This window comes from Gekko japonicus, unplaced genomic scaffold (assembly GCF_001447785.1).
Source record: "Gekko japonicus isolate JY-2015 unplaced genomic scaffold, Gekko_japonicus_V1.1 scaffold54, whole genome shotgun sequence".
NCBI classification, from domain to species: Eukaryota; Metazoa; Chordata; class Lepidosauria; order Squamata; family Gekkonidae; genus Gekko; species Gekko japonicus.
Window position 1 is genome coordinate 978,318 of NW_015167058.1, and position 26,596 is coordinate 1,004,913.

The window sequence follows — 26,596 nt, forward strand, 5'->3', positions numbered from 1 at the left end:
GGAAAGAGAGAGAGAATGGAGTCCTGTGGCACTTTTAAGACCAACAAAGTTTTATTCTAGGTATAAGCTTTTGTGTACTTGCACACCTCTTCAGAGGGGAGGATGGAAAGAGAGAGAGAGAGAGAGAGAGTCCCATGGCACTTCGAAAGATCCCCCTTTCCAGTTCTAATAGATGGGGGGGGGACAGCACAGCTTGCATTCTTTATTAGTGAAAGGGAGCAAGAGTACTAACAAAAGACTAACAAAATTTATGGCAGTGCATGAGCTTCCATGAGTCACTGCCCACTTCTTCAGATACAGCTAGAATGTGAGTCCATCTGTCCTTATATCTTGGAGAGGTCAATAGCAGGCATTGTTAATGAGATAGAAACCTAGGTCTCAGTTCAGTCCAGAAGGATGCATTGTCTTGAGCTTCATTATCAGTTGCAGTTCAGCAGTCTAGTCTCTCTTTCTAATCTTCCTTTGTAAGAAAACTGCTACTCTTAGAGAACTGCTACTCTTAGGTTAGCAACTTTATATCCTGGAAGGCTAAAATGTTCCCCACTGGTTTTTTTTAATGTTGTTGTTTCTAATAGCAGTAGAAAGAGTAAGAGTTCAGTAGCACCTTTTTGGCTGTGAGAGTTGGACCATAAGGAAGGCCGAGCACTCAAGAATAGATGCATATCACACCTAATCCAATCATGCTTACTATTGCCATTTGGCATCTGAAATCATCTTTATAAAGTTTATATCTCCGGTACCTCATGTTACATTTTATGGCACACATGGCCCGGCCAACAAAGTGACATTTATGTCAGCTCCAGCCCTCATAATGAATGAGTCTGATGCCTCTCCTCTAATGCAAATATCATGATTATGTTTGTGGATCTTTCCTTGCTTAATAGATAATTTATGGAGGGAAGGTCCATTCTGCAAAACATGCTCTAAAAACATGTTCTGCAAGCACCGCAGAATGTCATATGCCTTCTGACAAATGTATGAATCTTTGAATCTGGACTCCTAAAACACAAACACCACCAAGCAGAACTATGGCATGTTTTTGTAGTAGCCCTTTTCATGTGCAGATTACCCTTGGCTGGACTGGAACAGTATATAAATGCCTGTGACAGACATACAGCCACATGAAGGAGCCAGGTTTCTGTACTGTTTGCTGATGTGGTGATTGAGAATGCTGGATATACCCGTTTGTTTGCTTCTATGTTAAACAAACCTAAAAGTGAAATATTCAGTAATAATGATAGTAGATACAGTAATGTGCAAAATACTCAACAGCAATCAGCACACATAATTATAGTCAGAGTTTACAATATAATTGCTACTGCATGTTGTTCCATAAACTGAAGAAAGCTTCTTGAACTACATTTCCCAAAGTAGAAAGACTAAAGAGCTGTGGCTGTTATTGAAATGATAGCCCCAAGTATCCACCAAAGGGACGGTAGTAAAAGAAAACATTACATATGAGATACCTAAAGAGAGCTCCATAGATTGCTGCAAACCTAGAGGAATCAGGTGGTGAGAGAAGACTATAAGAGTCAGTACCACTAACATTTTGTGTCTGAGTACAAAGACTAGCATAAAAACTACATGCAAATAATTTGAAGGGAAAAGACATGTACACTTTTTTATACCTGGTATAATATGTGTGTGGTTTGTACATAGATTCATTAGAATCTGATGAGAATTTATTTCAGCGATCATTTCAGGTTGTCATTTTATGTTTTTCAGCATGATCAGAATTAGAATTCATGCTTTTGTGGAAGTAAAAATGTTTAACAGGATGGTTTGATAGGTCTGATAGGTTCCAGCATTATAATGAAACTTCTAGTTGTGTACTTTAAGAATAATAATCTTTACCTGAGAATTGTTCATTGAGAATGAAAGTATGACTTTTAGTACAAGTAAAAGTAAGCAGAACATAATCTCTTTCTAGATTACATATGTGAAAGTTCTGGGTGGAGCTCCAGTTTTTCATTGTATATTGACATGCTGGTTTTTTAATGTATATGTGAGGTAGAGAGGTGAGAAATGGTGTTCTGTTGAGTGTCACAGGGGCATATACTGGAAAGAATTGTGAACTTATTGATTAATGTATTAGTAGTATAAAATACATTGATAACTTGAAAATTATCTTTTCTAGGATCTTTTTTCAATCAGTGCATATGTTTATGCTCAGATGCCACAAATGGATATTCATAGCTTTGAAGGTACCTTTACACGGGTAAGTAATTGTATCAAATACATAAGTAAGGAAAAACTGCTTCTAATGTGAATTACTGTTTAAATTAGTCAAATGTGTTTCATAAAGTGTTTACATGAAAGAAAGTGGTCAGTTAGGGTACTAGGTTCAAACGTCTCTTCTTTAGCACGCCATTATGCATGTTAAAAGGGTTCTCAAAAGGATTTTGGAAACCTTAGAGGTTAGGGTCTACGTTGTGTTCAGCCTAGGATTAGATATGCAACATTAGTAACAGCAACATGGGCAAAGACAAGTCCGTGTCCTATAGAGAATGAGATTTTTAGATGCAAACCAGACATGTTCCAAAATGACAGTCCTACTTTCCCCCAAATGCCATGCAAATGCTGAGAGCAGAATCAAGTTTGTAACCAGCAATGTTGTTTTTTGGTAGAACTCATAGCATAGCTAGAGCATAATGAAGTGTGCAGACACTGGATGTTGGAAAGTAAAAGAAGAGCAGGTGCTGGGTCCATTAAGAACAGAACATACAGCAGTTGCTTCAGTTCACCTTGGGGCATTCATTCTTGGAAGCATACTCTTGTGTGTATAGCCCTAGCTGGATGAGGATTAGCACACAAAAATGGTACTGTGTGAACAGTTTCCACTTCTGTTCCAGCTACTAGTACTGTGCATGTAGATCTGTCTTTTAAAAATACAGTCATCATGCCAATCAGCTGTTCTGGAAAAGTGGTAGAGGGTAAATATTAAAGCTTTTTCTGTTGTGGTGCCTTGACTACTGAGCTTTCTTCCCACAGAAAATATCTGGCACCAGAGTAGTTGAGCCTTGTCCTGGATATCCCAGGCTAGTCTGATCTCATCAGACCTTGGAAGCTAAGCAGGGTTGGTCCTGGTTAGTATTTGGATGGGAGACTACCAAGGCATAACAGAGTTGCTATGCAGAGGCAGGCAATGGCAAACCACTCTGAATGTCTGTTGCCTTGAAAATCCTCCATAAGTTGGCTGCGACTTGACAGGAAAAAAAAAAGTTGTTGAGCTTTAGATGCCAAGCAAAGACATTTTTATTTCCCACCAAAGTTTGTGCCTAGTTGTAATGGCTCATCATAACATAAATCCTTCCTACTTCCCAGGCAGTCTCCAAGATGCAGGTCTCCCCCCCTCCGTTATGATGATAATGATTCACTCACTGACTTCAGAAAAAAATGTGAAATCTTTGGCTTCTGACACTGGGTTCAACAATTCTATTTAAACCTCTCCTTACGAAGATAGCTTCCCTTTTCTGTATGGACTGGACCGCATTGGTCTCCATGCCATTTTGAAGCTCCATTTGTTTCAGATGCAACCTTAAGAATGCACTTGATGAAATAACTTTACAGTTTATCCTTGTGACAGTCTGACAGCCAGAAGCATAAATAGTTTCAGCCTGATTACCGGTCATTTAAGCCAACATGTTTTGGCTTAACTCAGTTTAGTCCCATTGAAGCAAATCTGACTGAAGTCATAGAACTAAAGTGGTTTGACTGGTCTGTAGATCCGTCTGTATTACAATCCTTTTTCAAAGGTATTCGGCTAAAATAATTATCTTAAAAGAATTTCTTCATTCTTGTCATAATTTTAGCTAGGTTAATAAAAAATGTACTGTGGCTTAGCTCTCCCAGAGGATTCCAGTGGGCAGAGGGATTTGTGGAGTGCAGCTTTCTCACCGTCCTTCTCCTGAAGCAGTCTGAAATGCCCTCCCCCCCAAATCCTGTTTCTGGGGATCCTCTGTCCCCAGCATTTCAGGCTGCTTCTGGAGAAGGAAGATGAGCAAGTTGTGTTTCTTGAACTCAGACCTCTCCACCCGTGGAAAACCTCTAGGGGACCTGAGCCTCCGTTCTGTTCAATAGGCTGTAAGATCAGGGATCCCCATTCTGGAGCCCATGGGCGCCAAGGCACCCGCTGACATCTTGGCCTGGTGCCTGCCAAGTGTTTTCAGAAAGTGGGCAGGGTCTGGTGAGGCCTTTGACCAGCAGGGCTTCTGATGGGTCATAAGAGATCTGATTGGCTGTGCAAATTCAAGAAATCATTGGTTTGGCAGCAGCTCCCTCCTACCACAGCACAAGGATTTTCACTGTGTGACTGAAGGGAAGCTGTGTGTAAACAAGTGAATATATTTCAACAGTATGTTCATTTTTAAAAGGCCTTCTCTTAAGCAGAGCTTCTGTCTGAAACATTGAAGAGTTACAGTTAGAGTTCTGCTTGGTGCACATTTTGTGTTTGGCTCTGCATCCTGTTGCAGCCATTCTGTGATTGTGCCCACCACCCCGTGTCAGCATTCCAAAGGTGCCTGTAGTCTCCAAAAGTTGGAGCCCCCTGCTATAGGTATTTCTGTGTCAGCCCATTAAAACTGATTAACCTAATGTGTTTGTGGGTTTCTGTTTATTTGAAATTTACACTTCTGTATGTGCATGGTTAATTTTTTATTGCTAAGACATGATTTAACCATTTGCTCCTGTTTCTAACAGGAAGACAGTGATCCAACTGTTCATGAAAGCCTAAGCATAGAAAATACATTATGGGCAAGCACTGTTGTTGCTTCAGGTAAGAAACAGTGCATACTTTACTTCGGTGGGTGATAATGAGCAAAGAGGGTTATTTAGCAAAGTACCTTTAAGTCTGCACTTGTAATTTGTACTCTGTCTAATCCTTACTGTCTCAGTGTTCCTGTTTGTTTAGTTGATCATGAATATTTCCAAAACCTTAGTCTCTTCATAAAACTCTATATTGCTCATTAAATTAAATTTGGACTGTCATTTATTTGGTGTAGTGATTAAGTATGCGGACTGTAATCTGGGAGAACTGGGCTTGATTCCCCACTCCTCCACTTGCAGCTGCTGGGTGACTTTGGGCAAGCCATAGTTCTGGCACAGCTGTTCTCTCAAGGACAGTTCTGGAAAGAGCTCTCTCAGCCCCACCTACCTCACAGGGTGTCTGTTGTGGGGAGGGGAAGGGAACGGAGTTTGTAAACTGCTCTGAGACTCTGAGTGAAGGGCGGGGTATAGAGCCAATCTCCTCTCTTCTTATTATTTGGGCCTTTCTTATCAAAAAGCATGTCCCCTTTTCATGAGACCAAAAATGTTCTGAAGTCAAAAATACTCTAGTGGACAATCTGGAAACTGGAATTTATCTACTGTGCATTGAATGAATTGTACATTTGCACCATAAATATTACTGATCTTCAGTAATGCTGATTTTGCAGTCCTTTCCCCCATGAAATTGTCAGAACTGCAGGCAGCAGAATGGAAGGCGCTGAGGTGTTCCCCCACATGATTTCCTAAACATCTCTGTGACTTAACTTGACCCTTTATTTGACATTTGCTGAGAGCAGCATACCTCATGATGTACCATCATGTACCTAACAGCCCTATCTTTAAAAAAACATGTAAAGAAAGGTGTTAGATATGGTGATGGTTTTCCTTTGTTTTAGTATGTGTACTTCATTTCTTTAGTGCAGCTGAATTCTGAGAAATTATTTTTATAGTTAGAGAGAAATGGTAATTTGTGAATTTCCTTTAAAAAGTGTTGATTTCACTTAAAGATTAAGGGCACAATCTCAGTTCCTCTTCCCTTAGAGGGGGAAAATGTTTTTCTGGACAATATTGCCTAATTACCTTAGCTACTCTATTAAGTATCTTGCTATGTGGAGACAGCCATCATGGAGTCTTTATGAAAGCTATTAGAAACCAATAGACACAAGTTCGCAGAGTTAACAAGAACCTTGAGCCAACACAAAAACTGTGATGTTGAACTGATCCTGCAGCAGCACAGAATTTCCTATGCACTTCTTCCACCCTACTACAGAACAACTAGAAACTTCAGATCAGGGGCTGGCTTCGCCACAAAGCAAAAGCTGCTTGTGCCAGATATACCAGGTGTCAAAGGACAAATCATGGGTGAATTGTATGAAAGGATAACATGTAAACTAATTCACAGTCGTTGATTGTGTTAAGTTTGTATGTCAAAGATGCTAAAATAAAAGGTTGCAATTTTTTTTTGCAGTGACCAAAATAGTCCTGTATTTGTTTTCTCTCTCTCATATATTTCAGTTACTATCCATTTGACTTTTTTTTTTTTGCTGAAACGTTTGCTTTATTAATTGCAGGCTTTGCTTTATTAATTGCAGGAACAGTAATTGGTGTTGTCATTTACACGGGGAAAGAGACTCGAAGTGTAATGAACACATCCAATCCAAAGAATAAGGTAAGGTAAACTGGTTTGAATGGAAGGAACATTGAGCTTAAATGTCTGTAAAAATTTAAACATCTTTGAAAGTTATCTAATTTACAGACTAAAAAGAGAATTAGGACCAAATACTGCCATATAAATATTCTCAAATGATTCCAAAGAAATACAATTGATGGCGTTGCCTTATGCCCTGCCATTTTGTCTACTTGAATATTTTACATATTCCATCTCTACTACTTAGCTTGCTTACAATCAGATTGCTTTTCAGCTGTGAGGCACAGTACTTCCAATACATCTTCTTTGTGAGAATCTTATAGGCAAGATGTACTTTATTCGTCAAATATTTAATTACTTTTGTTACTCATAGTTATTTTGGGCAGTGCATGAAGCTGGGTTGGGAGTTTGGAACATATAGTTCCAGCTTGCTGTGAAATCTAGTAAAGAGCGATCATTCATGACTGTAGCTTTTCACAAGTATGAGTTGGAGTTCCAAGGAGCATCTAAGGTGCCGGTAATAGATAGGATACAATTATACATGTTAGCTTAACTAATCAAACCTCAGGATTTCTGAAATGAACTGAGTTTCCCTAGAATCCTTGCAAGGAAGGTATGACAGCAATTTGTTGAATACTCCAGGCCTACTGCTTTCAGCTCCAGATGAAGTGACGTAAGAGAAGGACGTATTCAGGAACCAAAGTTGGAACTGTGAGGTTTAGGAGTGATAGAGAAGTGTAGAGGCTGACAGATGGAAAAGAAATATTGGAGCAGTCTAGGAGCCTCATGACTGGTAGTGGATAGATTTATTTGTGGGATTCAGTGTCTGAAGTAAAGGTTGCTGTTCTGAGGTGGAGGTTGTTGGGAATAAGGATCAGCTGAAAACACACAAAGATACATGCAAACAACCATAAACTCCTTGTGTTGCACTCAGTAAGAAAATGTACACTTTTACTGTGACAGTTGTGTCAAGACTGCAGGAACATTTTGGGTCTACTCTTAGAAAGGGAAGATGGATATGTGTTAATATTTGCAGCTGTGGGCACGTGGTGGTGCAAGATGTTGTCGGATTAGGCAACAGAACTTCCATGAGGTTTTAGAGGGTCATACCACAAGGTAGGATTGGCCCTTCAGAGATCCACACAACTGGGAGGGAAAGACAAAACAGTCTGATTGGAAAGGACATATTGAGTGACAGGGTAGGTGCAAAGACACAAAGACTTTGAAGGAGAAAAGTGAGAAATTGTATGGGGGGGGGCTTTGCAAACATACATTCCAGGGACAATTCATTTTCTTGCCCACTCGCTGCATCATTTGATCCCCAAACTGATTACAGTGTTGAACCTATAAAACTAGTTGCTCCTTGATATGGATGCAGTGAATTTTGGAAGCCTTTAAATTCTGGAAGCCTCAAATGTAGAATTAAGGTAGCTGTAGTATGCACAGAGTCATTATCTGTCTCCTAATAAAAAGAGTTTTAGACATTTATTTTAGAATTTTTGTTTTTGAAATTGCTTCTATGAAATACAGGTCAAAGATGTCTTGAAGTAGGTTATAATAAAATTGCTGCAATTCTAATGCCATTATGAGGCTCCCTGGGTCAGAATTATAATGTAGTCGTAGCCAATATTTAAACGTCATAAGCCATGCTCTTGTTTTGACTAGATTCAGACCTGTTTCTAAGCAAAGAACTGCATATGAGACACACTTTGGCAAGCCCAAAAACTTTACGTAGGAATTTGGACTGGACACAATCGGTGGCACTGTCAAGAGCTCTGATCCATATCGGGATCCCCCACAATAGTTGTGAGATCACTTTGGCATTAAAGATTTTTAAAGCAGCTGGTACAAATTGGTTACCTCTACTGTAGAAAAATCGTGTTATAGCTGAAGCACTGATATTTGCAGTATTTATTGCATGTTTGTGTTGGATAAACTGACACATTGTATTGAAAGTAGAGGCCAAGGTATCTGAAGTGCTTAACTTGTTCTATTACTTTTCCATCAATTATCCATTTAAATAGTTGACAAGTTTTAGACAAGACTAGGATTTTTGATTTCCCATGATTCAGCTGTAACTTGTTAGTTGTAAAGAACACAAGGCAATGGGTCAGTAAGCGTTTTAAGCCAACTCTAGAATGGGACAATAATACTGTATCATCAGCATACAGAAGTAGGGGTATGTGTAAAGAGCCACGTTTGGGGCTATGATAATCAACTGACAAGTGAGGGGCAAGGTCACTGAGAAAAAGATTAAATAAAAAGGGAGCTAGAATGCAACCCTGTTTGACTTCCATATTAGTAGGGATTTTCGGGGTTAATTTGCCTGCAAATGAGCATTTAATTTTGCAAGTGTTGGAGGTATATAGCTACTTGATAAGCATAAGAAGCTCTCTTTGCAAAAACCTTACTGTCCTGGACCCAAAACTTTTTGGTGCAACATCCAGAGAATAAGCTTGGCTAATAAATGTTTAGTATACAACTTGCCCATTGTAGAAAGTAAACTGATTGGCCTATAATTGGCAGGAATAGTATGGTCACCTTTTTTATATATATTGGGACCACTGTTGCATTCAGCATGCATTAGGAATAAGGCCAGTTCTATCTATCATTGTAAAGAGGGATGCAAGAGGAGCGGCCCACCAATCCTGATTTTAGAATCTCAGAGGGAAATATGTCTGGGTCAGGTGCTTTTCCTGATTTCAGTTTTTCGATCAATTCTTTAATTTCGTTAGATGACACAGGTGACCAGTCAGTTAGGTTCTCTAGGACAGACTCTAGTGATTCACTAGCATAGGTACGTTCTTGGTGGAAAAATACTGGTACCAAACATACGAGGCTCTGGCAAGACATATACCTGCTGGGTTTAAAAAGCTATCTTTAGAATGTCTTGGATAGGAAAAAGTAGGTGGAAGGGTATCGTCTTGATTGCTTTAAGAAATATGCTGCAATTTGGTGTAGTGGTTAAATGTGCGGACTCTAATCTGGGAGAACCGAGTTTGATTCCCCACTCCTCCACTTGCACCTGGCTGGATTACCTTGGGCAAGCCGTAGCTCTGATAAGAGCTGTTCTTGAAAAAGAGCAGTTTCTGTCAGAGCTCTCTCAGCCCCACCTACCTCACAGGGTGTCTGTTGTGGGGAGGGGAAGGGAAAGGAGTTTGTAAGCCACTCTGAGACACCTTTGGGTAATGAATGGCGGGGTATAAATCCAATCTCTTCTTCTTCTTCTTCTTCTTCTTCTTCTTCTTCTTCTTCTTCTTCTTCTTCTTCTTCTTCTTCTTCTTCTTCTTCTTCTTCTTCTTCTTCTTCTTCTTCTTCCTACTATGCTATGCTCCTGCAGAGTACAGGGGGTTGGACTAGATGACCTTAAAGGTCCCTTCCAACTCTAACATTCTATGATATGATTCTACTTGAGCGTTAAAATCACCCACTAAAATTATTTCCGTGGACAGAAATTTCCTCTCTAATTCCTCCATAATTGTGACCAAGTGTTCCCAACATTGAGAAAGAGTTAAATTGTCTAAAGAGGATGGTACATATATATCCACAATAATTAGAGATTTACCAAGGACACGCTTGATGGCCTGTGCCATAGGGCTAGTCATCTTTAGAGTGATGTATTCCGAGAAGAGATATGAGGATACAAAAATAGACAATCATGCTTGGAAGCGACCCCTTGTATTACTTCTGAAGGCAGGAAGGGTATAGGATTTATACCCTTCAATCTGAATCTGGCATGTAGACCAAGTTTCTTGGACTAGTATGACATCAAACTGCTTGAGGTAGCTAATAAAGTCAATGTCCTTGGCATTATTTCACCAGCCCGCCACATTCCAAGAGATGATCTTAATATCCAAGGTGGTAGGGAATTTAGATGGCGATGGTGTAGAAGAAGAAGTTATGAGTCAGTCTCCTTTGGTTAGTTGTTCAGGTAACTGAGAAAGTGGCTAAATTCCTTCATTCCACCATGCTGCTACGCCAAGAAAAAGTACAGCTGCAACCTATTATTTTATCCAATGTATTTGCAATACAGTGTCCTACTTATATACTTTTTATAATAACTTTGTTTTACTGATATATGCTAATAAAGGCTGACTTTTTTTTTAATCCCCTGAAGACAGGGTAGCTTTATTAATTTTTTGTTACACCTACAGACTAACAGAAAAGAAAAAAGGAAGGGAAAAGTTACCCCAGGATAAAAGGACAGCAAATTAAACCCACACTATAACTAAAAGCCCAAGAGGGAAGGTCCTTAACAGTTAGTATTCAGTTAGTATTAAAACTTATAACTTTTCATTTAAATCAATGAATTCAAGAATTAGTCAGTCCGTGTTAGTATTCCATCCAGCTTCTCTTGTGTGCACCGAGTCTCTTTCATCATCTTCCTCATTTGCGAATCTTTAGTTTATAAAGCGTTACTCTGGTCCTCTATGCCGCAAGTCATATGTCTCTCTGGCTACACCGCCTCCCGCTGCTCCTTGGTCTTTGTCCGTGTCTTCTGCAATGCCTGCTCCGCCGTCTCCTTCCTGCTGTTCCTCTTCCTTCGATCCAAAGTGCCGCTTCAACCATTTCAGTGCGTTGATTACAGTTTCCCTTATGTTTTCGTTCAATTTTTCTTCTATTCCTCTAAGTCTTATGTGACTGCAGAGTTGAAATCAGTTCTTTATACGCTTTCCTTTTCTGACAAACCTCAAACGGAGTGTCCTTTAGGACCCTGATGACTGTTGCTCCTAGCTGCAGGGGACTTGCTGCTGTTGCTTTAAGGATATCATCCCTCGTCTGTCTTCGGAGAAACTTGACGACAATTTCGCCTGGCAGGTTATTCTGCTTAATATATTTTGAGTATGATCGATAAATCACCTCAATCTCCGCCTCCGCTTCTGCCGATGAGACCCCCACCGCCGACGCGATGAGCTCTGACATCATCTTTTTCAAGTTTTCTCCTTGCGACTCAGCTATCCCCTGAAACCTGAGTTTCTTGTTTGCTTTCTCCATTTGCAAGTTCAGCAATCTTCTTTCCTGAAAGTCTTGCCTCTGTTCCAACAGACCAATCTTCTTTTTAACTTTCTTGGTATCGTGTACAGTCTCTGAGTTTTTCCTCTGTCTGTATCGATTTTTTGATTAGCTCGGCAATCTGCTGTTGCTGCTTTGCCAGGCTCTGGTTTGAAGCGGTCATCTGTTGGTTAATACCATCGAGCCTCTCGTTGATCGGCTTGAGCAGTTCCAATAGCATGGAGAACAGGTCGCCTGTCTCTTCCGGCCTCGGACTTTGACCGCCCCGCCCGGCTAATCTGCCTGGTTTTCCTTGCGTGCCGTTTTCAACTTTGTTTACACTAGAAGGACCTCTTTCACCCTTCTTCGAAAAGTGCCCAGTTTTCTTTGCAAACGCAGCTAAGTCTCTTGCACACTTTAACGATTCTCTTCTCTCCTCCCCCCTCCATTTATATAATACAGTTCAGTTTGTTTACGTCTGTGTACAGACCAGGAACCTGACACCGCTTTCCGTTGGGGGGGGAGAACTCACTTTTAAAACTTTTCCACTTAGCTCCTTCTCCAATTCATTGCCGATCTGTACACAGACCCCGTGTAGCTTCGTTCATTCGCTGACCTAATAAAGGCTGACTTGACCTGACTTGAAATTATTTAACATACCTGAGCTGCATTTACACATCACAAAGAAACATGTGTTCACGATAAGCACAAATTCAACTTGTTGCAATGCTTGCATGCTCCTTCCTTTCCTCGCGCCCCCCCCCCCCCGGTTCCTGGTCTGTGGGGAGGAAGCAAATTCCACTTTGCCCAGGAGCAGGCATTAGTATGTCCCAACAAATTAAAGTTCTAAACCCAGAAAGCCTCCTATCACACTTTGCGTAAGGAGGGAGGAATCTGTTAAGCAAAACAACAAGTTGAACTTGTGCCTGTCATCGATGAAGAAACCACCCTGATATTTTTTTTCCCCTTCGGAGTTTCATGAGGTTCTCAGGAAGGAGAGGTGGAATATACAGTCTGCTCTGTGTTTGAAATACTGTTAGCATTATTTAATTATTGATAGGGTCTTTTAGTTAAAGAGAAACTAAAAACTAAACCTTCATAGCGTCTATGTTTATGGGGATTTCCATTCAAGACACTGCAGATAGCTTTTAATCATAGGCTATCATCTTTCTAAAGACTGTTAAGATGTTCTCATGAGTTGAAACTTGAGATTGTCTCTAGACCATTATTTTGTAGGAAGATACTTTATATCAAAAAAGAAAAAAATCTTAGGCTTAAAAATCAATTGTGACAGGTTGCCATTTTCATGCCATTCATAATAATGTTACTTAGAGTCAGAACATAAAGAACGAAATGATAATACAAATTGCCCAAGGTAGTTATTGCAATCCCTTGAGTGTATTGATTTGTGTTTCTAATAAAAAGATGCTTTTAAATGTGTCATTGACAAAGAGACAGGTGATATGCGCCATTATGTGAATTAGAATGTCCTGTTATTTGAATCTCTTTAACTGCATTTTAAAATAATAGAGCAAAACAGAACTAGTGCATTTATACGGTGCACAATTATTTTCCCTGATACATTTATGTGAAATTAAAACTTTTCTGAAATAATTCTATGTGAAAAATAATTCAGTTATAGATTTTTCCATATTGATATTGATAAACAGTAGGATAATCATTAAACATAGCAAGAAGGTATTATCTGTTTATTATGCAGCTTTATCATTAACTTGTTCCTGAGAAAGATATAAGTATTTTTTTCTACAATTGGTCTTTCAGCAAAAACTGTGCATAGTGAAACGATGGGGGGAAGGAACGTAGGGTCATATGGGTTAAAAGTGTTGCTGCTTTGTAATTTAACATCTATTCTAAAAATATTTCAAAGTGTTGCTCCAGAGCACCATCAACAAAGGATGAAATGGAACAAACAAACAAGTAAATTAGTAGCACATAGACAAGTTGTGATACAGCTCCTAGGATTATGACAATACACACCCTGCCTTCATTTACATAATCAGCATACTTTGATATTACATCTGCTAACAATTAAAAGTTGTGTTTCTTCAGATGAAATCTGAACATAAATAAACTTATAATTTCAGGCAGCAGGAAAGAGGCAAAATGTTAACTGCTGAAAAAACAATCATAATTAGAACATCTGGGATGTTACTGCTTTGGAGAGAAAGCTTAAACTAGTAAACATAGTGATATTTTCAAACATGTAGTTTTCTCATTTAGCATGACAGAAACCAGTACGATGGTTATCAAGTGTTCACTGGCTATCTAAGTACATATAATGTCTTAATTAGTATACTAACCATGCAATCCTTTGCAGAATTACCCTAAACCCACTGAAATGGAGTAACTGTATAGGATTGCACTCTAATTCACTTAATTCAAAGTACAAAAAAAATTCATTCTCACTTCTTTGCAATTCATTCTCTGTGTGAAAAATCCAATATGCAAGTGGAGATCTTCAATTGAAAGGCTTCCCCATGTCATTTTGGTAAAAGTGGCAACTTCATTAGCATATAGTAAATGGAAAAGTGCAGTTCCTCTGGAATTCCATGTCTGCATTAGATCTCTGAGCTTTGGGTCAGTTCCTGCAATTTAAAATAGCCATTCCATATTATAAGCAATATTTAATATTAAGGAGTCAGTATAACCAGGCCCTTAAGCACACGGTTAAGTGCACATAGGCATCTTGCAAACTCTTCTGCGTGTTCACAGAAAGACTGCTTATGGGAAGAGGAAGCTTTTCTGTTCACAGAACAGTGTGCACGGGATACTTTGGGGAGAATCCATTAATGTCTAGATTGGCCCTCTTGTTATTTCTGAAAATAGAGAAATTGATGGAAAATGTTTGATTGGGGATCCAGGGGTGTGTGCGGGAACGAGGGCAAGGAGGAAGAACAAAAATAAAGACCAGATTGTGGGGAAATAGGCCACAACTTTATTGAATACAACTGCAGAAGCATTGATGCAGCATATGAGGACGGATCCAGCATTGTGTGACCCGCCCACCGCCTGATATAACCCCATCCCACCTGCTGGGGGCAGGAACCATAGAGTTGCAAGCCCTATGAATCTATGTGGGCACTAGCTGCTGCATGGTTCCCTTGCCACAGTACTGGAAATTAAAAGTACCGTTCAATGGAATTTGTTTTATTGATTCATTTATTTCTTACTGATATTTTTTAGCTAACTTCTTGACATTTAATGCTACTTTTCAAATCCTTGGTTCTTTTTGATATTTTGGATCTGTATAGAAATTTTGCTTTCTATAATCCATGCCTTCTCCTGTGATTACATTCTGATAACATGCTGTGTCTTATTTCCTCTCGCAGGCCAAATGGCCGACCATTTGGCCAGAGAAACTTTATAACCATGCCATATAACCACACATTCTTTCACACCTCTAAGGGAAGAGGCAGACCTGATGGTGCCTGGCTCTGCCTCACATGCAAAAAGTCACGTCAGCAATGGAGAAGCTGGAGTTTGGGGTCATGTGACTGCAGGCATGGTCTCCAAACTTCTAGCCAATCCTATGTTGCAGCTATGACAACCAACAATTGGGCACACCCATGCCCACTCGCAATTGGCTAATAGCCACATCTAATTTGTGACTGGAATTGGGCTATAATTGATTGATCCCAATGAGAGAGAGTCGCTTGTTCTTGCTCTCTATTCCTGCTCTCTCTGCTTGTTTTATTGTACCTGGAAATGCTGTCCTTTGAGAGACAAAAGACTGTTTTGTGACTTAAAGCACATGGAGTGCAAAGATGGGATTTCCCTTCAAAATCCCTGGGTGTCTAACTGGACTGTATACATTGGACACTCTTGGACTATGGACACTTCACTGGTAATTATGAATATTTCTAATGTGTAGTTAAGGCAAGGAGCCATAGGTTTTTCTTGTTTTCAGTAATCTCTTATATAGTCTGTTGTTATGTTCTGTACTGAATAAAAATTATTCTTGTTTATAAATGGCCTCTGGTGTTGTACCTTCCAAGTCTAAATCTTGTAGTCTAAACGCTGACCACACAGAGCTACCACTGTGATAGTAATTGTTAAGTCCCAGAGGCCAGCTAAGAGTTTGAACTTCTGCTCTTAGGCTGAGCGAGGGACCCCAGTTGATGAGGTTCTGGTGGCAAACTGTTCTGAAATCCAGAGAGGGTATAGCCTACCTCTTGGGTTGTTGTTTAATGTACTGCAAAAGTACAGGATTACCTCTCACCCCTGGACTGGCTTGAGGGGCTTAATCCTGTACAGGATCATTGTAGTGTCCTGTTTTTCATCATTGTAATACTTTATTTTCATGCATATATTTGTGGATGTGCACTTTCGCAGTGCTGATTTAGAAGGTAAATGCCATGTTAGAAATGATCAGTTAATGGTTTTTACCATCTATTAGTACTATACTGTATTGAAATTGCTGTCCAAAATGACACTCTGCTTGAAGAACATAGTTCCTTGTAGAACCCTGTTGTTAAATATTCCCTGTTTTAGTCCTTAAACATCTCTCATGTGCTCCATCTACACACATGTAGCCATCACATCTTTTTTCAAAAACTAAGGAGGAAAAACTCAAAAAGCATCGCTTTCACATTAACTGCATTGAATCTGCATTGATGATTAATGTTCAGTTTTCAATCTTTTACCCTAACAAGCATATCTGAGATACTGGGGGTGAGAAGCTTACCCTCCCCACATATTTTATCCAGGCACTTGTTACTGTTGGGGATGGGTCACCTATGTTTCCCCCCCCCCCCATCTCAGGTTGCAGTCTTGAAAGCAATATCTTGGGTGAAATGGTGGAGCAGACAGAGAGAAAGATGGCAGCCTTGAATTAAACTGGAATTGATCTTCATTGAACTTAACACTGTTGACAGTAAGCAACAAAAGACAATATGTGCAAACGTAATGAAATAAAATACACCAGAGACAGTAATAAATCACATAAATGCAAACCATAGAAATTGGGAAATAAGTAATCAACAGGCGATTTTAGCAATTCCTAAACAAGATGTGTCCTTCCACGGCTAGGCCAAAAACTAGATCCCACCCATGTTATTATGCATGTGAGATGTCCCTGAGAGAGAGGGGGGGGAGAGAGGAGAAGGAGGTGGGGTCAGTGTGCCATTTGAAATAGAATAATGGTATTGTGACTCAGGTGGCTCTGAGCAGGGCTCAGGAAAAGGGATATTATAATAGTAACATAATCCCAGTCTCAAAGTGTGTCATTGATGACCCCCAGAGGAAAAGTTGAGTATGTCCAAAAGAAAAGCTTGTTATCTTAAAAAGGTTTATAGTAAGATTCCAATGTGTTGAGAACCTTAGGAATAGTATGGAGGAGGAATAAGCTACATTTGAAATTAAGACTAACTGTGCTTTAGGAAGAAAAATATCAAGAACCTGTTCAACAGAAATAATGATCACTGAAAACTATTCTATTAATTTTTTGGAGGAAAAACCCCCTATGAAAAGAACACCAATCAAATCCTTGTATCTAATAGCCCTGTGTGACCCCTGTGTAGGTCAAAACATCCATATTCCTATGCCCCTTCAAATTTTTGCATTAAAATCCACAAACCAACTCAAGCAAAGTGATCCAAACAAGTCTCTAAAACCAGCATTAAAAGAGATGCAAAGGATGGAGAGTGAGGAAAGTCAGGCTGAGGGGAGGGGGGGACACTGCTTCCTTTATACTGGTTGCTGTCCAGAGTCAGAATTCCTTAGTAGGCCAGTGTTACCATTTTAAAAGAAGTGGCATAAATGCTCTTTTTTTGTAGAGAGTATATCTTAATTGCTGATTAGCTATGAAAGATGCATTTTTCCTTTTCCTTTGCCATGACTAAAGTATTAAATCCTGCAGCCTTTTAGTTTTAAGCTCAATGAGGTGAGAACCAGGGAGGGTTGTGAGGCACTCTAAAGGGATCTGTTGAGGATGGGCGAGTGGGCATCAACGTGGCAAATGGGGTTCAGTGTGGCCAAGTGCAAAGTGATGCACATTGGAGCCAAAAATCCTAACTATAAATACACATTCATGGGGTCCGAACTGGCAGAGGCTGACCAAGGGAGAGAGCTTGAAGTCGTAGTAGATAACTCAATGAGAATGTCTAGACAGTGTGCAACTGCAATAAAAAAGGCCGACACTATCGTGGGGATTATTAGGAAGGGAATTGAAAACAAATCAGCCAGTATCATAATGCCCCTTTATAAATCGATGATGCAACCTCATTTGGAGTACTGTGTACAGTTCTGGTCACCACACCTAAAAAAGGATATTATAGTATTGGGAAAAAGTGCAGAAAAGGGCAACGAGAATGATAAAAGGGTTGGAACACTTTCCCTATGAAGAAAAGAAAGGTTAAAGCGCTTGGGGCTGTTTAGCTTGGAGAAACGACAGCTGAGGGGTGACATGATCAAATATGCATGGGATAGAGCAGGTCATGAAAGAAGTACTTTTCTCCCTTTCTCACAATACAAGAACTCGTGGGTACTCGGCACACAATGAAATTGCTGCGCAGTTGGGTTAGAACACATAAAAGGAAGTACTTCTTCACCCAGAGTGATTAACACATGGAATTCACTGCCACGAGAGGTGGTGGTAGCTACAAGCATGGACAGCTTCAAGAGGGAATTAGATAAGCATATGGAGCAGAAGTCCATCAGTGGCTATTAGCCACAAGGTATAGATAGGAACTCTCAGGCTGGGGCAAGTGATGCTCTGTATTCTTGGTGCTTGGGGGGGGGCAACAGTGGGAGGGCTTCTGGCCCCACTGCTGGGACCTCCTGATGGCACCTGGTATTTTTGGCCACTGTATGACAGAGTATTGGACTAGATGGGCCATTGGCCTGATCCAACATTGGCTTCTCTTATGTTCTTAATGTTAGTTATTCTAGTGGGATAAATACAAATGGAATTTGTACCAAAATCCATATTCCTATTTTAAAAGGTGTCAGAAAAGCTATTACTTATGATTGTGGTGTATATTGTAATTATAATGGATGTCTGTACTCTATAGGTCTAGTTGGTTATGTCCTAAAACATGAGGCAAAGCTTACTGGTCTGTTAATAGTATCCGTGTTTATCAAAATACTTATGCTGTCTTTCCCCACATGCTGTCCTCATCTGGTGGAACTCTCTGCCAGAGAACATCCTTGCCCTACAGGCAAGTAGTCACCTTTCCATAGGGCTTGTAAGGCAGAGATGTTCCGCCAGGCATTTGGTTGAGGACAGCAATGGTCTGGCACTCTCATACGCCAATCTCCTCTTTTATTCCTACATATCCCCTCTACCCAGAGGGCAAGTGAAAATTACCATCATCTTGGATTTAGTGCTGTTTTTCTGACCATTTTTAAAGTATTTTAATGCTGTTTTAATCAAATTAGATTGTAGTTTGGTGTAGTGGTTAAGTGTGTGGACTCTAATCTGGGAGAACCGGGTTTGATTCCCCACTCCTCCACTTGCACCTTAGGTAAGCCATAGTTCTGATAAGAGCTGTCCTTGAAAAAGTGCAGTTTCTATCAGAGCTCTCTCAGCCCCACCTACCTCACAGGGTGTCTGTTGTTGGGAGGGGAAGGGAAAGGAGTTTGTAAGCCGCTCTGAGATACCTTTGGGTAGTGAAGGGCGGGGTATAAATCCAATCTCCTCTTCTTCTTCTCTAGTTACCTTTGATGTAAGCCGCCCTGAGCCCTGCTTGCAGGGAAGGGCAGCTGATAAATCGAATATAATAAATAAATAAGCAACAAACATCTGAAAAGTAAAGGTGTAACACTGCAAGAAGAGTTTCCTCAGCAGATACTGGATGAAATATCATCTAGGTAAATGCTGATTTGAAATAGAAGTATACCATTGTTCAGTTTGATCCATATACCTGTGTAAACAAGAAGCATATAGATATTGTGTAATTTAGAGAAGGATTTATTTTGTTTTGGTATCTTAATCACTCAGGCAACAATTTTTCTTAACTTTAAGTCAACACTTTGTGATGTATTGCACCAATTATAAAAATTGTTCTGTAGCCTAAGGATGTAGACACTGTCGGGGAAAAACCAGGCAAAGGAGAATTTTCTAATGAATCCATTTTATATTCTTTTAATTCCAAACAATATAAACATAAATAGTTTTCTGCAAAGGTTCACTTTCAGTCTAAAATGATATATCTTTTCTAAATCTTAGATTAATGTAGATATGGCAGAATCAACATTATTATAGTGTGATGGTCGTATAATATCTCATTTGTAGTCTAATCAGCTTATTATGGGATTTAATTCCTTTAAAATGGCATTGAATTGTGCTCTTCATAATGTGTGAATCAGCAATCAATCCTATTTGGACAGATATTTCTTAAACCTTAGTTCATTGGATAAGACTGGAATCTGTCAAAGTTAAAGGTCGTATACAGATGTTAATTAGCCTAAAGGGAAATTAACAGAGTAAGGCTGACCTAGTCAAATAATTCTTCAACTGCATGTCCTGTTTATTTCTCTGTGACTGCTGCAGACAGGAGGATTTGACAATTGGGCTGCAAACAATATGTTTTTTCTTGTTTGGCATTTAGCAACAACCTGTTCCTATAAAATTAAGAGTTAATGCAGAAAAAATAAATGAACATCGTAATACTAGCACAATTCAAGATATTCTACTGAAAATGTTCCTCAAACACACACATCTTGATAAATTCCTAGACCTCCATGACTTCATAGATTCCACCATATATACATACACACTATTGGAAAATACTACACCTCTCTTGAGTTTTCTCTGCTTTAGTTCTTTCATATCATAACATGAGTTTGGATGTCACTTTGAAAAGGCTGCTTTGTTACACCGTGAGTTCTGGATGGATTTTTTTTAAAACCCAGTCAACACAAATATTTTGCCTTATGGTTACAGACATGTATGCTGCCCTGCCTACCTGACTGTGGGAACCAGTGGGTATTTAGAACCATAAATACCACTGTGTTAAAAAAAACACAGAGATGCATACCTTTCCTTTCACTAACAGTTATTCTATTCTGGCTCCATTCATAATAAATCACATTTTATAAACCACGGTTTTATTAAACTGTATTGTAGTATAGTCATTGACCAAATACGTAAAAGAACCAAAAAGACATCAGCCGGTAAAACAGTAAAATGCATACAGACGCTATCCAGAATATCAGCTGTATTGTATGAGTGCAGACTGCCAGCTGTGGCTCGGTGGCCGCTAAAGTGAAATAATGTGCTATGATTTGTACCTGTTGGTTTGTAGTTTGCTGTAATGTCTGAACGCAGAAATCCTGGAGTGTTCAGTAGCACCACCAGTCTTGGTCTTCTGCATACATAGAGGGAAGCACACACCAGAAGAGAACAACTCTGCTGCTACATACAACTATCTGCGGTGCTTTCTGAAAATACTCGTTCTCTTTTCTCCACTCCTTTCCCCACAGTGATCACTCCCCACTTGAAGGATTTTAGCCTCTCCCAACAGGAAATGTAAAAAGCAGCAAAATGGCAAGAGAAGAAATGCATGTAAAAGACCTATTTTGATAGTGTATGGTTTGGGGGATATGTTGAAACCAGGTGAAAACCAGGGAGGATTGTCCAAAGGGATCTGTTGAGGATGGGTGAGTGGGCATCAGTGTGGAAAACAGGGTTCAATGTGGCCAAATGCAAAGTGATGCACATTAGGGCCAAAAATCCTAACTATAAATACACGTTGATGGGGTCTGAACTGGCAGAGATTGATCAAGAGATATCTTGGAGTCGTAATCGATAACTCACTAAAAATATCAAAACAGTGTGTGACTGCAATAAAAAAGGCCAATGCTATGCTGGGGATTATTAGGAAGGAAGGGAATTGAAAACACATCAGCCAATATCATAATACCCCTGTATAAATCGATGATGCTACCTCATTTGGATTGCTGCCTGCAATTTTGGAAACCACACCACAGAAAGGATATTATAGCATTGGGAAAAGTGCAGAAAAGGGCAACGAGAATGATAAAAGGGTTGAAAGGCTTTCCCTATGAAGAAACGTTAAAGTGCTTGGGGCTCTTTAGCTTGGAGAAACGACGACTGTGGGGTGACATGATTTAGGTTTACAAGGTTATGCATGGGATAGAGCAGGTAGAGAAAGAAGTACTTTTCTCCCTTTCGCACAATACAAGAACTCATGGGTACTCAATAAAATTGTTGAGTGGTCGGGTTAGAATGGATAAAAGTACTACTTCACCCAAAGAGTGATTAACAGATGGAATTCACTGCCACAGGAGGTGATGGCAGCTACAAACATGGACAGCTTCAAGAGGGAATTGGATAAACATGTGGAGCAGAGGTCCATCAGTGGCTATTAGCCACAAGGTATAGATAGGAACTCTTGATCTGGGTAGAGATGTAAAATTTCTGGAAATTTTGAAGCTTGGAAAAAAAACCCGGGTTTTTTTCCAGGTTTTTTCGGGGAAAACAGAAATTTTCGGAAAAATTGAAAAAAATGCTACATTAGCATTTCTTTTGTCTTTTCCAGATTGAAAGTCATTCTGTTACTTTAGGAACATAAAATATGACTATGGACATTTTTACTTGGCATGAAATTATCACAACTAGCATATTAAAAATATAGTGTATCCAAACAATTATTACAAACAGAATACCCACCCACATGCAAAAACAAAACTGAAACCTTTTTATTTTCTTCTGACAAAAGGAAGAAATGCATCTTCTTCTTTCATTGGAGAGTTCAGTTTGTAACCTAGGACTAGTTTGTCCTCAGTGCACAGAAATTAGATCAATCTGATACCATATATATATATATAAGAAATGATTTGGAAAATATTTGAACACCTTATCTTAAAATATTTTATTCATCATGTTAAAATAAAACGTTCCATAATGATTTTTTTTCTTTTCTTTTTTCAATTTTTACAATTTTTTGGAAAAAACAAAAAAGGCTTCAGGGAAAAAACAGGGAAAAAACAGTTTTTTCCCGAATTTTTCTGGGTTTTTTCCGGGCCTTCATATCTCTAGGTCTGGGGCAAGTGATGCCCTGTATTCTTGGTGGTTGGAGGGGGGGCAGCAGTGGGAGGGCTTCTAGTGTCCTGACCCCACTGCTGGCCCTCCTGATGGCCCCTAGTATTTTTGGCCACTGTGTGACAGAGTGTTGGACTGGATGGGCCATTGGCCTGATCCAACATTGGCTTCTCTTATGTTCTCTTTATGAACTTGGCTGGGCAGAGAGGATGAGGCAGAGTGTGCTGGTAATTATAAAGGACAGTGAGAGCTGTGAAGCTTTCCTTCAAAATTAAAAAAATGACAAATTCAGTGAGACAATAGCAAATAGAACACCTACATACTGATTCTTTGCCAACATCCTGGCAATGCTGGAGAGTTTGGGATGGTATCTAGAAATTGTGCTTGGAAGGGAGAAAAGGAAGCAAACAGCAGACTGACTGGGGTTTGCAGACAAATCGTGGTGTGTTCTGCACTTTTGTGAGACTGACCAGGGTTTATGCAATAAACTCTAGGTTTAAACTAGTGACACTGGATTAGCAGCCAGTTTATCTTGTGACCTGCTTGCTAGTTGCAGTCATTAGAGTTGAACATTCAACGCTCTGTCTCCAAACAGCTCCAAAGTGTTCAGGTGTGAAAAAATGATGGATGTGCAGTGTACTTACATGCTGCATAATGCTTTCCTGTAGCTGTTCCAACCACTGAGTCTGTCACTAAGGAACATTGTCACAAACAAAAATGAATAACAGTTCTCATTAAGATTTACTAGTTACGTTTCTCTGTATTCCTTATTGCACTGTTCATTAATGGCTTCGGAGCTTCCAGTTCGTGCACTGCTTCATAGGAGTTGCATATGTTCTCCTTCTCCCCTTTCAGTCACCTGCAAAGAACTTCCTTTTCAAGCTTTTATGCTAATAAGAAAGATGCTTCTCTCAGCTTCTTTTACCATAGTGTTTGTAGCCCACAGTGCCTGCCTAAAAAAATAAGAAAGGAAATGCATCTGAACTGTCCTTGTTGTGATAAATTTGTGATCCATCTATACAAGTGCAAAGGGGGTAGTGATCAAATGCAACTGAATATGTGCTCAACAAGGAGGTCACTTTAAAGATCTGATTATAATCTGAGGGAATACAGGTCTTTTCAAATAACTGAAAAAATTTAGTTTGCTGATTTACAACGTACAATATGTAATTTATAACTGTAGATTATTTACCAAGGCCATGACCACAGGTGGTTACTACAGAGACGCAAAACTGTTAAGCATTGTGTTGAGTCAACCAGTGCAAAAACTTCAAGGTGATCCAGTGAAGAGGGTTGACATGCATGCAGACAAGGAGTTTGATCATAGTAAAGGCAGCTACTGGTTATGTCCACACTAAAGTTCTCAGCATCTCTGGTTTAAGCAAACCACAGTTTACTGTGATGTCACAGGGAACCCTTTGTGTTTGGGAAGCACATTTGCACCTCTGGAGTTAAATACATCATAATGAGGTGGAAGTTCCCCTGAGTTTAGATGCTACTGTGAAATCTGGTTAGCTTACTTCTATACTGATTTGTTCGAAAATGCCTTAGTACTAGATTTCTATGTCAGATACATTTTGGGTTAACTGGATCAATATGTATCTTATAACTGTTTTTAATCAAGTTAATTAACAATAAAAATATTGCTGCTGTTCAGGTAGAAAGCTACTTACTGTCAAGATGAAGAGATATTTAGAATAGTTTACAAACAAGTGTGGGCCTGCAAAAGTCGCCGGGGGGGATCCTGTCTGCCCCCTCGCTTTCTTGCCTGGACTGCCACAGTTCCTGGGCTCTTCTGCAGCCACCACTGGCCCGCCATCGCTCCTGGGCTGCTTCGCCACTGCCACGCCTGCTGCAGCTCTCAGGCTCCAAAGCAGCTGCTGTGGCTCCCAGGCTCCACCACTGCCAACACCAGACCTGGTAGGGCTACTGGGCAGCCACCAACCACCACACTGAAGGTAGGAAAGAGCTGTTTTACTTTGGGGGGCATATAAACCCCCAGTAGATATATATAGATATAGATATAGATATAATTTGTTTAATCTTTGTTTAATCTGTTTTTCTGATACATGGGTATTTTGATTTTCATTCTGATTTTTCAGACCGTACACCTTTTTGTTTGTGCTTTAGCTGTTCACAGGGGAAAGAGGAAGAAATTATAGCAAGAATAAAAAATATAGAAATATATTTCTAAAGTTTGGTAACCTTTTCATTTGTTATGGAAGTGGCGGGGGGAGAGAACCCTGAAATGGGAGGGAACTTTCACAGAGCACCTTTCCTGGTCTGTGGACTACACTATTCTATTCACCCCCTTTCTACCTGTGGGTGGGAGGCAGTAAATCCTCACCACCAACAAGGATTTTTGAGTGGTTTGCCTTTTACTAAGAGGGGCCCAGGTTACCCTCTTCTCCATTTAATTCCCCAGCAGGGTCCCTTTTCTTGTATGGAAGTCTCCCTGGATCAGCCACCAAGTCTGAAATATACAACTCCTTCCCACCCTGCAAAGTTTAAAAAGGTTTATTAAGAGACTATGTTCAAAATAGGAAGAGTCAAAGGGAGCAAAAATAAGTGCTTCTACATGTTGAAGGTTACAAGACAAAGAAAAAAAGGTTCCCCAACAACTAAATCTATTCCTTTACTGAATTTAAATGCCACTTCTCTAGGACAGGCTGGCATGACCTAGGCTTTCCAAGCAAGATGGCACGTATCCCACTAACTACAGCCACCCTGCTAACTGATCCCAGGGAAATAAACACAGCCTTGGAGAGGAAGGGTTTTATAAGCTCTTCACAGATCCCTGCCCTCTTACTGAGGATTGGTTACCTCTTTCCTTCAAAAACAGGCAAGAATCCATCCTGATTCCTCAGAAGAGGAATGTTTAGGCTTTTGCCCTCATAGGGAAAAATCCTCCATTAAGCACAAGGAGGTTTCATTAAGTCAGTTGACTTATGAAGACTCTTTCTGTGGACTGTTCCAGGCATGAGATGAACAGAGGTGGTTTGCCGTTGCCTTCCTTCACATAGCAACCCCACTCTTCCTTAGTGGTTTGCTATCCATGTACTGAACATGGTTGACCATGCATAGCTCTCAAGCTCTTATGAGCTTGGGCCAAACTGGGCTGAAGAGGCTGCTCCATTAAGCACAAGCAAATACCCAAAAAGGGCACTGTGAGGAACCACAGCTGATGAAAACAAGAAAATTATGTAAATTATAATGAACCTATGGCAGTTTTCACTGGGTAACACATGTGAAACTATTGAACCTCTTTTGTGTGAAGGCTGAAAAAAGGCACTGTGTAAGACATGGTTGCCAACTTACTTCTAAAAAATCCAAACCCTATAATAATTGCTGTAAAAGTACCGTAAAGGATCAATAAAAAGTAAGCCTTATAAGTTCAATAGTATAATCATTTGGCTGTCATGAGAACTATTGTTGAGTTGACAGGGAGATGAGACATAATGTGTGCCACAAAGTATTGAAAAGGCTTAAAATAGTCTTTTAAAATATATTCATTTAAATTCTAGTCATTATCAACCCATTTTCTTATCATTGTCATAGTTATTTTGAAAGTAAACTAAAGAAATATCTTCTGTCTGATTGTGTAAGTTATACCTGGTGACCAAAATCTACTTTTAGTATGTATTTCCTGCAGCTAATTTTAGAGACAGGAAGTGTATCAATAAAACGAATACATTTATTTATGAAACATCTTGAATTTGATGTTGCATTTTATTTAGGTTTTCTTTCCCGTTGCAAAGTAATTCAAATGAAGAGAGCCTATATCTAAACTATGGGAGCGTTTAGATCGGTTCATCTTACCTTTTTGAAAATACATGTGTACTTCTAGGTATTTTGTAAGCTCATACTGCACAAAAAGCTTGTCATTTCAGTAACAGAATCACACCTAATTTCCAGAATTTTTTCTGATACTGCGCAAGAGGAGAACTAAGGGCTGGTGGTCATGATTGCTCCAGTTGGATGAAGACTGTGTGCGGGGTTCAGGCTGCAGGTTTCTCTTCAGCTGTAGGGAAACAAAATTTTCGTATTGCAGATGAGAAATAGAGGCATTCATTGGGCAGTTAATGCAAATTGCATGCTTGGACAAGCAGCACTGGAAGCTAGTCAAAGTTTGAGTCCAGTGGCACCTTTAAGACCACAATGTTTTA

The 26,596-nt window shown here is 39.7% G+C and overlaps 1 protein-coding gene across 1 annotated transcript in view; it reads left to right on the forward strand.

Annotated features, from left to right (window-relative positions):
• The window catches only part of ATP9B (ATPase, class II, type 9B), a 247,304-nt gene that overhangs the window by 106,258 nt on the left and 114,450 nt on the right, over positions 1–26,596 (forward strand). Inside the window, exons 9-11 of the mRNA XM_015412490.1 lie at positions 2,138–2,218; positions 4,699–4,774; positions 6,357–6,433. Coding sequence (XP_015267976.1) covers positions 2,138–2,218; positions 4,699–4,774; positions 6,357–6,433 — 234 coding nt within the window. The remainder of the gene's footprint in view (positions 1–2,137; positions 2,219–4,698; positions 4,775–6,356; positions 6,434–26,596) is intronic.